Here is a 12,383-nt window from a genome sequence, read left to right as displayed (position 1 = left end):
ATTGAATACCGAATATGTGTATCTCATTAAGTCTCGGGAAATGCCCCTGTGCCTTTAGTAGCTCTGCCAGCATGTCCGATTCCTATGTTCACGTTGTACCCTCTCACTGTAGTCATAATACACTGTAGCTAATGGAAAAGGGCGCGAAAGGTGAGTACCAAGCACTTCCTGAGACTCATTGGATATGGGGGCAAAGTCAGACGACCAGTTTTAATCTTGAAGACAGAATAGGCTGATAATGTTCAAACAACTACTACCACTGCCACCGCCGCCACCACCACCACCACCACCACGCTTACCCGTATGAAAGACAAAGTCACAATTTTCGAACCAAATAGATGCGCCTTAGGATCAAGAATCAACTAAATTAATTAAGTCAAAGTACCTAGACAAGCTTTATTTTATAGATAAAGATATTAACCCCGGTTTAAAACTGCTATGGAAAGAATTACATTGTAGGTATGGATTAAAATGTTTAATGATAAGAAAGTTAATACAAGACTGCATAGAAAATTTCTTTTCAATTGTTTGATCTAAAGATGAAAACAACGTGTCTCCAGGCTGCTCAAAGAGCTAAAATTAGGCAACTATAACAAATCATTTCCTAAGCTTTCCTGAAAGAAACAACTGCGAAGTTGACATTTGTTATTTTTTACTCAAGAAAGAAGATATTGAGACAGCTAAATTTAATTTTTACAGTCCTATTTGGACGAAACTGTTAATGATGTCAAAAATGTACAGCATAAATATAAAGAAAAAACATACTGCAAGAGAATGTAAAAGAGTATATTGCAGATTGGGTGTACAGTTGAGTGAATCACCAAATTTGTCGAAATTTTTTTTCATATAGTCCAAATGATGATGTAACAACACATCACAAAAAAAAAAACAAATGTAAAGATTCAAAAATGGTTTTCTCTAAGAATATTTCTCTCTTAAGACAAAATTGTGATCTGATGTCTTTTTTTATTAATAATATTCTTTGTAAAACTAGAACTGCTGTAAAAAAGGAGCTATTTAAAATGGTAGTGCTTCCTGTTAACATTTCAGTTTGCAGTGACTGTGTCAATATCTTCATTGATAAATATTTCAATGTGCCAATGAACTGTTACATCAAAAATAAAATGGACAACCATATAGTTAGGAAACGAAATACTGGTAAGTGATGTATGAAAGCTGCCAAGTCATGTACATTTGAAACTACGAGAAATGTGCAATTCATTTCTGTTCTAATAACTTTGTAACTTGTTATTAATTAAAATTGTTGGGGACAAAGGAACTCCAAATTATAATATTGCTTTGCATTTTCTTATTGACATCAAATGCACATCTCTCTGCTTTTCCTCATGTAACCAAGCATGTCGCAAGGAGTGTACCAACAAATCAAGCCGCTAGATGGCAGCACAGTCACTTATCATCGCTGCTTGCAATGCTAAACAGGAAAGCTTTCCAATATTATTTAGTATTAGAGTGTATTTGATGTAAATATATAAATATATGACAAGGAATTCTAATATTTATTTTCCTTTGTGTTTAAAACTATGGACTCCACAAAACAAGAAACGAATGACAGTTTTCGTGGATTTAAAGGAATAAGCATTGTCAAATTGTGTGGCTGCAACATCTGAATGCTATACATGTCAGAAATGAGTGACCATAATCACGACTTTATGTTAACAAGATGAAACACAATAAATCGAACATACAGTTCAGAGCTCCATCGCTTACCGCTGCTGCTAACACCTCATGAAGTCTTCCCCCAGTGAACTGACAATGTCTACAACACTAACATTGAGAAAAATTATTATCTGTTCAGTTTCACTTCAGTTTCCTCTGTGTTCTAGGCCTCCTTTTCACTGGTTCAAAACCTTCTCCTAGCTTCTTAGAGTAAAATTTTTCACATCTCTTTTGAAAGTAGTTTTTACACATCAGATATGGTTAAAAATTACTGCTCTTGGCAATAACATATTCTAGAGATTTGGCCAACTGCACTCAATGACGATATTGTGACATATGGATAATCTTGTGACGATATTCTCTTGCTGGTTTGTACAATGGACTGGCCTGATGAAAAGAGTAGCACGTGTAAAATGGGACTGCACACAAGATACATTAAATATTACATAGAAGAGATACACCAAACCCATTATGGAATATGAAAGCGAAGTTCTTGTTAGTGCCAATAGTAACCACATTCAACTTTCGGAATGAGGACAGGCTAATTCACGGAAATTATTAAAAGTGGTGGAGTGAGGACCGCTTGTCACCACCCTACAGGAGTACACTTGCAATCTACGAACTAAATACGAGATGTAAAACAAAGCATGACAACAGTGTGATAAAATTTGATATTTTCATAATGATCAAATGCTGATGTGATGGATTCAGCCTGAAATTTGTCCATATAAACACACAAATAAAGTAACTGCCAATCATTGATAAACAGAACATAATATGTTACATTACTTGTACGTATATACAACGCCTTCTAGACTTCACTATACAGCACTGCTACATGATCATGGAATTATTTACTCTACTATGTATGAATAGAAATGTACTTACAGACGAATCACTATTTTTCTCCTCTCTTTTGGAAGATTCTTGACCTGCTATTGAATCTCTTTTCTCTGGTGGGAGAGCACTTGATAATATATCAGCTAAGTTTGTACCAGAGTCAACACGAGCAGCCAGGTCTCGAGCAAGTGTCATCTCCTCTGAATAATGAAAAAGGTGTGTCAGAAAAATTTTACAAGAGTTCTCAGCAATGATCAATTTAAAATTTCTTGAACTCTGACAGACTGGCAGTGTCAGAAATTCTACTTGAGACAAAGACATATTAAATATATATAGGAAAATGCTGGGTTTTCAGTGAAATACCTGCTTTTGGACAGAAAACAATGAATAAATGAACGATGAATATGTGTGTCTGTGTGAGGTGCTAAAATTGTTAAAAAGAACTTATTGCCTTTAATAACTAATACACATAGGAGGTAGTTCGAAATTTTTTATTTAATGTCTCTTTTAAACTATTCATGTTATTCAAAACAAATGAGATGACGTGGGAGATAAGATAGTAATGATAAAATGAAAAAATACTTTATCCCACAGCCACTTCACTCATCACAAATTACCACATTATCTAATTTCAAAGAACAATGACTAGCCTGGAGGTCCTTCAAGCAGGCTCAGGTTTCTTTTACATGCTACAATTACAGCATTAAATGAAAAAGACTGTAAGTGACAAATATGATATAATTGTTTTTTCACTTGAAACCTTTCTATGTGCTGTTGCTGTTGGACTATTGCTAGTTAATTCTCACATGCATGAAGGTTGACTCAATTTTTTACAAAATTTTCCAAGATGAAAGTGCGTGTTTCTATCAGTTTTTTGTGGTTCCTCAACATTTTTGTGTTTGGCACTTTCAGCCTTTTTCATTTACATGCCACAATTGCAAGACATAACACCTGGTTTTACTTCCCTTCTTAAAGAAGTCATTCTAACGATTTTATTGCTCTTAAAAATCCACTGCTCTCATCCAGGTTTGAACCCCTGATCCACCAATCTAATGAAATCCATTCCTATTTCATTTTTAAAAATTCAATTTTTTTTTATCTAGTACATATTGAAATAAAGATCTGAATTTTATTTTCATTAAAGGAAAGCACTAATTTATTACTGATTAAACAATTATTTGTGACACACAATACTATCCAAAACAGTTCTGAAAGTTTCTGGGTATTTTGTTCACTTACGTTCCACATGGGCAAACGCACAGAATACTCCTCGTGGACAATAGCCTGCTGTCTGAACATCATTGCACTTGGTTGACTTATATATTTCAGGATGAAACTGCTGTTCTGTTCGGGTGTGACAGTAGGGGCAGGTGTCTCCACTTTCACAATTGCCAGGTTCTCCCCATTCATCCCCATGTTTTACATTTGGACATGGTGTAGATCTATACAAGAGTAAGACATTGTTGTCATGTTATGCTCACACAGTAACGTCTATCTTTGTTTTAAAAACAGGATTGTATTATTCTTTTAGTTGGGAATGTTATAAGATGCATAAATTTTTTAGCACTGGTGAAATAAAGGATGATATAACGATAGTACAAAAGAGAAAGAAGATAACAAGAAAAGAAGCGATGAAAGGAGGAGCAAAAAAAAAAAAAAAGAGAGAGAGAAATAATGAGGCAAAGAAAAAGTAGAGACGGATGAAGAGGGTATGGATATGGTGAAGAAAAAGGGAAAGAAAAAAAGAGGAAGAAAATAATGAAAAGGAGCAAGGAGGAGAAAAAAGAGCAGGACAAAGTTGACGAGGAGGAAGAAGAAAAGGAGAGAATTATATGAGTCAAGAAACAGGAAAGAATTTAGCAGTAGTTTACCATAAAGTGATATTCTACAGTAAAACTGAATTATACAAAAGAAACTGTGAAAAGTCTATCAGGATATCTGGACTGAGAGATTACTTTCTTCCAATGTCTTTAACACACTGTACTACCATTTGCATTAGAAGACAGCAAAACCGCATCTCTCTAAGAATAAGTAAGGGCTCATTTTTAGTTCTTACCAAAACAATTAGTTTAAACAATGATTCTAATTGCAGACATCCTATACTCATCAAGTGTGGGAATGAAAACATCTTGAAGAGACAACAATCTGTCTTACGCGAACTTAATTCCTCAATCAGAATTATCAAAAACTCCCAGCCCATGGAGAGTACATATATGGACCTCCTGCTATACAGCAATGTTCGTTGCTTATTCAAGATAATGTACTGAACAGATTTGTATCATGTCTTGAAGCAATCAAGATGTTCTTGATAAAAAAGAACAACACTTTCCAAAATTGAATGACGAGAACTATCTGTGCAAGCTGAAGTTTCTGGCTTACATAACTAAACATATGAATGACTTAAAAACTTGCATTTACAAGGACAAGTTTTGAACTTGAGCACTCAGAAGGATATATTTTACTGTGATACTGCCACTAGCGTCATGCATTACAGGCGCTATGTTTGTCAAGTATGACAAAGTTTGATATTCGCCAATATTCACTCTGCAGAAGAAGGCCTTTGTTCCACTTTGTTGTAGAAATATTCACTGTCCTCTTCTCTCATCCCTTCATGTTTTAACCACTTAAGGACTTCTGCACAAATCTTGCAATTAGTTGTTTTTATATGAAACAAGACGAAGTTCGTAATGTCTCAGTTGCCTCTGTCACATTCGAACATAGCAAGACACTAAATGCCACTAACACCTACAAGTACATTCTGAACGTAAAAGCCATTCAGATATTCAGATCGATATACTGTCAACAGAGATGAGCTTCAGAAGTTCTCAAGAAATGAAAAAAACCAACCAACCAACTACAATCCGCCTTAATATCTAATATATATATTACCTTTGTCGAACTACACACTGGAAGAACTGTGATTCAAGTATGAATGGAAGTAGAATTTCTCATCTCATCAAAAAATTCAGAATAGTCTCAAGGTTCACTCACATTCCTAAAAACTGTATACTGGGTATTTCTTAAAGACCCAAGCATAATGTTGACATCACCTCCTTGTAGTACATAGGCCCAGAAACCATAAGAACTCTACAGTCTTTTATTATATAAACTTGTACATTTAACATGTTTACAAAAGTTACAATACAAATACAATATGGTTTCGCAACATTGATATGAAATGTGCAAGTAGTATCAGATTTCTTATTGTTCGAAGGTCTTTAAAGAATCTAGAATTTCCAAAGAACAAGATAACATCTGCGTCACTTACCTATATTTGTATTTTCTTGGGCTTCTTCTTTTATCTCTACTATTATGATACTGTGGGCAAGCATAACCTTGGCGACATAAACGTGGTGGTCTCTTGCATGGCTCAGTCTTGTAACTTGCTAAAACGTAACTTGTATCTGAAAGCAAAATATTTATAGCAGTCATGAAGCGAGTTCTCAAAAGCAGCAAATTTAATTTACTGTAATAGGAGAAAACCAATATAAATAATTTATAAGGATTTATGAAGTTCTTTAAACTCTATATGACTTTCAAAATGTAATGTGTTTCACTTTTCAACACTTTAAGTTTTGTATGCGGAGCTCCCTGCAGTCTCAAAGATGTCCTACAGAGACATTTATTCATGAACCAGGTTTCACTTCTCTTCTGAAGGAAGAGTATGCTAATGGACTTTAGCACCCTTACAAATCCATCCTCTTGGCCAAGTTTCAATATGCGAATTCACTGACAAGCACCCCCATCTCCTCAACCCTTAGGTACGTGACAGAAATAAAATATGACAATGACTTCAAGAATTGGCAACTCAGCTAAATGTTTATTCCTTGCACGTTTCTACAGTTAAGTGGTGAAGGATGTGAGGAAAGGCCGTCATGTTTTGGAGCAAAGTATAGTAGATAATTATTCAATGAAAAGCATATTGTGTGATTATGTATATAATCTTAGAGTATAATACAGTGTCATTCATTGTCTGTGCAAGGTACTGTGGTAAGGTGAAAAAGTAGCCACTAGCAGGTTTTCTCAGAGTACTTGTTTTGCATGTCTCATTCTACTAATACCTACTTATATGGGATTGGGCCCACAACTTTATGATCTAACTGACTATTACAAGTGACAGAAAAGAAAACACTGTCACTTTTCATACAATCTTCCTTTACTTGAACACATTTCTCACATCTGTGCATTAGAACAGGCCAATTTTTATTCATGGCATATTTTGATGATAGGACACAAAGATGTAAGTGTAGATTAATTAAGGCATTCCTGTAACTGTAATAATGTACTGGGTATCTCAGTCAAATGTGGGCTACCCGCAGTGTTTCTTGGTAATGAGTAAGCATTCTTTCAATAGAAATTCCACCACTGCTCACACAGCAAATGTTAGTAGTCTAATTGTGTTCCAGGATCTGCCAGATCTCGTACCCTCAGACTTCTTTCTTTTTCCAAAGCTCAAAACTCATTTGGCTGGGAAGAAATTTTCATCAAATGAAGAGATTATATCGCAGCAGCAGAAGGCCTTTTTTTTTTTTTTTTTTTTTGTAGACCTCGAGGAGTCTGTGTACAAGGAGGGTATAGCAGCATTGCAGCACCAGTGGACCAAATGTGTGAATCTCGGGTGGGATTATATTGAGAAATAAAGAATCTTGCAGAATAACCCTAGTTTAATTTCTATGTCAGGCTATGAACTTTCGAAAGAATAACCCTAGTTTAATTTCTATGTCAAGCTATGAATTTTTCAAAGAACCTTGTGTATACGAGGTTCCCCTACATGACGAGAAAGTTGGTGTATGGTGTACCGTGAGTGGAAGAAAGACATATCAGACCATTTTTTACAGGAACAATTAATGCTAGTAGGAATGTGAATAGGATTTTACACTTTTTCCAAGTGTTGACCAAAGACTGAATGAAATTAAGCATTCTTTCAACAGAAATTCCAACACTGCTCACACAGCAAATGTTACTTTAATCGTGTTCCAGGACAGTCATCATTAATATTCATTCTCAATTGCTCCATCCAAATCATAAGACAAAATATTATTCTTACATTGCAGAGAAAATTTTCAATGGATTTCTACATCTGAGCAACCTTCATTCCTCTAAAAACGAATTAGTGCACATTGTCCCTTCTTGAGTATTGTAATTACAGTAGAATAATAAAATCTCTACAGCAACATAATTTATGACATCTTAAGGTCAACTTGCATACCACAATGTCACAAGAGCTATATCGTGTAAGGAACCAGCACTACCATTCTCAATCTTACCTTGCCATTTTGGATCTTCATTCATTAAATTTCTCTCTTTGTCTAAAACATTTGGACCATTCACAGCATTTGCTTCAGACTCCGGATTTTCTAGAGCCTGTAAATAAACATAAAACATTCATCTAAGAATGTAGTGAGTTATCATATTCACAATTGCTGATGTTATAGGTATTACCAAATGTAACATATAACATGTATAGATCACTCGTTATCTGTGAAATCAAACTGATGCATGCACCGTGGCTCATAATAAGAACCTTATGGTGAGGGTAAGTGATCTATTTAATTAATTGATGAACTAGTGGACTTACATATTTAACACGAGTAAGTCCACTAGTTCATCAATTAATTATATTCAAGTGTTAAAAGTGGTGTACGCAAGATTCAAAATGGATGATCTATCTAGTACAAATGGAAGCGTAATGAGGACGTAAGTAGGCTCCACAAGATAATGAATTGCCTATGTAACTGTAAATTTAAAGCACTGATAACCTGAAAAAGATGTATAATGATTACTGAGAAAGTTTTTGTTTTCATGAAATTACTATTTGTGTAAACTGATAATCTTCAAAATGAAAAGTCATGATCAAATTACATAATTCCCAATTACTGTAACTTACATCTCATACATTTGAAATTCTAGGCTTCCACAGTCATCAAATTATTAAATAGACTTTAGATTTTGTAAAATTAAATAGAACTGAGATTTTGCAATTTTCTGTTAAGACTGTTATAACTCATATCAGCCCATGGAGTTGTTAACAATCCACTCAAAAGAATGTTTTAAAATTGTTGTTGTTCTCTAATGGCCTCAATTTGGGATCATTTAACCCATTTTTCAGCTGTTTTAAAATTGTTTCAAATCACAAAATGAATGCATTGTTAAGGTTGGTAACAATTACATTCTCAAGTTCAATGTCTACTTAGTGGGTACAGTTTCACTTTGACATGACATGTCCAGTCTTGGTCTAAATTGTTGATCGAATGGTTGCTGTACCTTTGTGCACTACGAAGCATAGCAGTGTAAGAAAAAATATCTAAATATTATTTTCAATTTTATTTGATGATTATATACATTAGTGTTGATATGATCACGAAAGAGCAATGGATAGTTATGCATAATTGAAGATCTAACGTTCTAAATTAAGTGCCAATTTTTCAAATTTAATTTTATTCAATTTACCGAGAGGAACATCCATATGACAATAACATACTAAATTGTCTTTGTCACAGCTCAACTGTGACTCATTCGTGCACCAAATGACGGTGTTGTAGGTATCTCAACCAACATGCATTTCACAGTGTGTTTTTCATTAATATCTCAGAAAGTTGTTTTTGGCACTTAGCACATTTTGAACATTAGGTCCTCAATTGTCCAGTATAACAAAATCATAGATTTAACACAAAAAAGGCATAAATTTTGATGGTTTACTAACGATCCACTGGGCAGGTATCTACATTATACAAGCATTCAAAATATTATGCTAGTAATTTTATGAAACAATCATATATATTATATAATAATATTCTGCTGTATGTAAATCTGGGTTCAATTCTTTGATAGTTTAGTTATATGCCTTGTTGGTTTTGCAAAGTTCCTCCTCAGAAAATAATTATTTCTATGCTAGATTTTCGGCTGTTCTCTCTACTCATATTTGTTGAATAGAAACAGTTTCTTCAGACTCAGATAGTTTTTTTCTTTTATTATGTACGGTATTCCTTATTTTACAATATCAGGTCAGGGTTGACAACATAAAGTAACTGCAGACTCTTCCTTTGGCTGCAACAGAGTACCGTTTCACATTATGGAGAGGTTCAACATCATACTCATACAACAGAGTAGAAATGCCTCAACTTGATTAGTATGCAAATAGTGTAACTGTTCAATGGGGAGAATAGATCAACTATAGCCCGTCGCTCTAATTTCCGGCAGCCAATCACGTTGCAGATTGGCTACATTTAAATGTGTGCGTCTTGTGATTCGCTGATGACGTCAAGCATTTCCTAAGGTTCGATAAATACTTAAAATAATTGCCCGCCATTTTGGCTCTTTCGTTGGCGTTTACAGAAAGCACACGAAGACGTTATTTGCCGCTCAATTACAGTGCGTTTGATTTATTATCATAGGAGCTACGACATGATAATGTTTAACGGTGTGGCAAATAGATCCCTTGTCTGGTAGCTCGGCAATGAAAGAACAAAAATGGCGAACGATACTACCTACCTAGACTTCATAGAGCCTTCACTTTATAAGACGTAAGCAAAGAGGAGGAGTCACGCCGGGAATAACAGCGTCGCGACTATAGTTCCCAATATCAATATACGGCAAGAAATGGTATATCCCCCCCCCCCCATTTTATATTTTGGAAGTTCAATGTGTCGGCGAACAATTCTTATCTCTTAGCAAGATCTTACAATCCTAGCATCACCACTTCGAATTGCAGAAAAAATATTACCACTGCATTTTCATGAAGTATGGGATGCCTCCAGCCTGACCAGAACCATCAGCTAGGCTACTGGTAGATTTCTCATCTCCCGTTCATCGACAGAAAACAAGTCACATGATTGCTTTGGGTCAAGTAAATAAAACTTGTAAAGTGTTAAAAAATAAGATTGCAAAAGTCTGCAGGAAATGTCAAGTTCCCTTTCACGGCAAATGTTTTGCTACTTTCCACCACTAAAATTGAACTTCGCTTTTGTTTTCCAAATTCGTTGCTCATTTGAGTAATTTATATTTTGCTTAGCAAAATAGCTTTGTGCTTATAACCGATATGATTGCTAGTTCTTACACATAAATACAATTACTTAGTTACCACTGATTAAGTGAATAATAATTATTTTGTATCTGTTAAATAAATGATGTCTCACTAAATAGTTACAAGAAAAAATCAATTTCAGTTGTAATAATTCCCCACTTCAATACATAACATTTTCTAGCACTAGAGATACCACATCTGCCCAGTGGATCGTTAATGACCTATCCTCAAAAGGTCACTTGTGCATGAGATATAAATACAGTTCTTGTTTCTCATCACTTCTTATATCCTTACGATGAAGATGTGAAATTTATAAAAAAAAAAAAAAACTTGAAGGAATAAGTTTTGGGCAGATATGGGTTAAGAGTTAATTTTCCATATTTTTGGAACTACTTACAGATTACACTCTGAAGTTTTATTGTTCTACAGAGTAGGTCACAAGATCTCAAAACTACCATCATGGGGGTGACAGGTTTTATAATATTGGAGAAATTAAATCTCAACACACAGTTGCAAAACTCAAAATCTTACACTAATTACATCATAATGTTACTGTACTATAACACTATTATTCACAACACTTTCATGGTGGTCAGAATGACATCAAAATATTCTACAGATACGGAAGTACTGGTACTGAAAATACATTAAGAAACTACTTATCCATAATAAAAAACTACTGGAGCTCTAAAATTAAATTGGTTGGTTGTTATCTAGAACCAACAGCGACAATGTAACATCAATGAACTTCATGAAACATTAAGCCAGACCTCAATCCATAGATTCAAATCCTTGTGATTCTTATTTACGGGAGAAATTGGAAAACACAGATTATTTCAACAACCCTCATGCTTTAAATTGGTGGTCTCAATCAAACTCAGATTCTTTGAAGGGCTACTTTGTATATTTGTAGGATCATTGGGGCCGGCACGAATAATTGATTATAACCTTATGAAAAAGTAACCATTTCACATGAGGTAAGCCTAAGTACATTTTTATTCATCTGTTCATTTGACCAAATACTTAATATTATGTAGTAATTTACTATAAGAAAACACATGATTGCCAAATAATTTCAATTTTACATTATATAAATTTCAAATATGGTGATTAAAACATATATATTTTAATTACTGAATACAGTATCTAACATGTTAATTTTTCTTACCAGAAGCTTGGGCACGCTATTTTGATACTATGTCATCAATATTAGATGAAATGTTCTTAGAAACATGCCATTTTTAACATTTTGACTCCCGGAGTCAACTTTAGTAGTCATCTATCTACAGCAACTAGAAGATATGTCTCGCAAGATATTGAGAACATTCTAAGACACTGTCTACATTATTCTGCTCATGGTGTCACAGAAAGAATGGTAGGCCTATTTGTTCAACAAGAGAACAGCGGACATATGCCCAAAAGTTTTGTAAAGCTCAAATCCCATTGCTTTTTTTAAACACATTATAATTTTATTGTTTTTAGTAGGTTATTTTACGATGCTGTATCTTAGGTTATTTAGTGTCTGAATGAGATGAAGGTGATAATGTCAGTGAAATGAGTCTAGGTCCAGCACTGATAGTTATCCAGCATTTGCTCATATTGGGTTGAGGGAAAACCCCGGAAAAAACCTCAACCAAGTAACTTGTCTCAACCTGGGCCACCTGGTTTTGCTGCCAGACACGCTAACCGTTACTCCAGGTGTGAACAATTTTATTGTTGGAAATCTACATTCATTAACTCTAATGCATAAAAAGCAAGTCTTATAAATATGAATGGGCCCTACATGTTAAGTGCAGTACAAGTAGGGTAAAAGACCATAATATGAGATCCTCTTCTACTTTAA

General features: G+C 34.5%; 1 protein-coding gene across 1 annotated transcript in view; it reads right to left on the bottom strand.

Annotated features, from left to right (window-relative positions):
• unk (RING finger protein unk) overlaps nucleotides 1–12,383 on the bottom strand; it is a 64,469-nt gene that overhangs the window by 39,540 nt on the left and 12,546 nt on the right. The window contains exons 4-7 of the mRNA XM_069835190.1: nucleotides 7,785–7,881; nucleotides 5,786–5,921; nucleotides 3,757–3,959; nucleotides 2,566–2,717 (exon numbers count right to left, since the gene is read on the bottom strand). Coding sequence (XP_069691291.1) covers nucleotides 2,566–2,717; nucleotides 3,757–3,959; nucleotides 5,786–5,921; nucleotides 7,785–7,881 — 588 coding nt within the window. The remainder of the gene's footprint in view (nucleotides 1–2,565; nucleotides 2,718–3,756; nucleotides 3,960–5,785; nucleotides 5,922–7,784; nucleotides 7,882–12,383) is intronic.

This window comes from Periplaneta americana, chromosome 9, assembly GCF_040183065.1.
Source record: "Periplaneta americana isolate PAMFEO1 chromosome 9, P.americana_PAMFEO1_priV1, whole genome shotgun sequence".
NCBI classification, from domain to species: domain Eukaryota; kingdom Metazoa; phylum Arthropoda; class Insecta; order Blattodea; family Blattidae; genus Periplaneta; species Periplaneta americana.
Note: the sequence above shows the minus strand (reverse complement) of the source record. Positions and strands in the feature narration are given on the sequence as shown.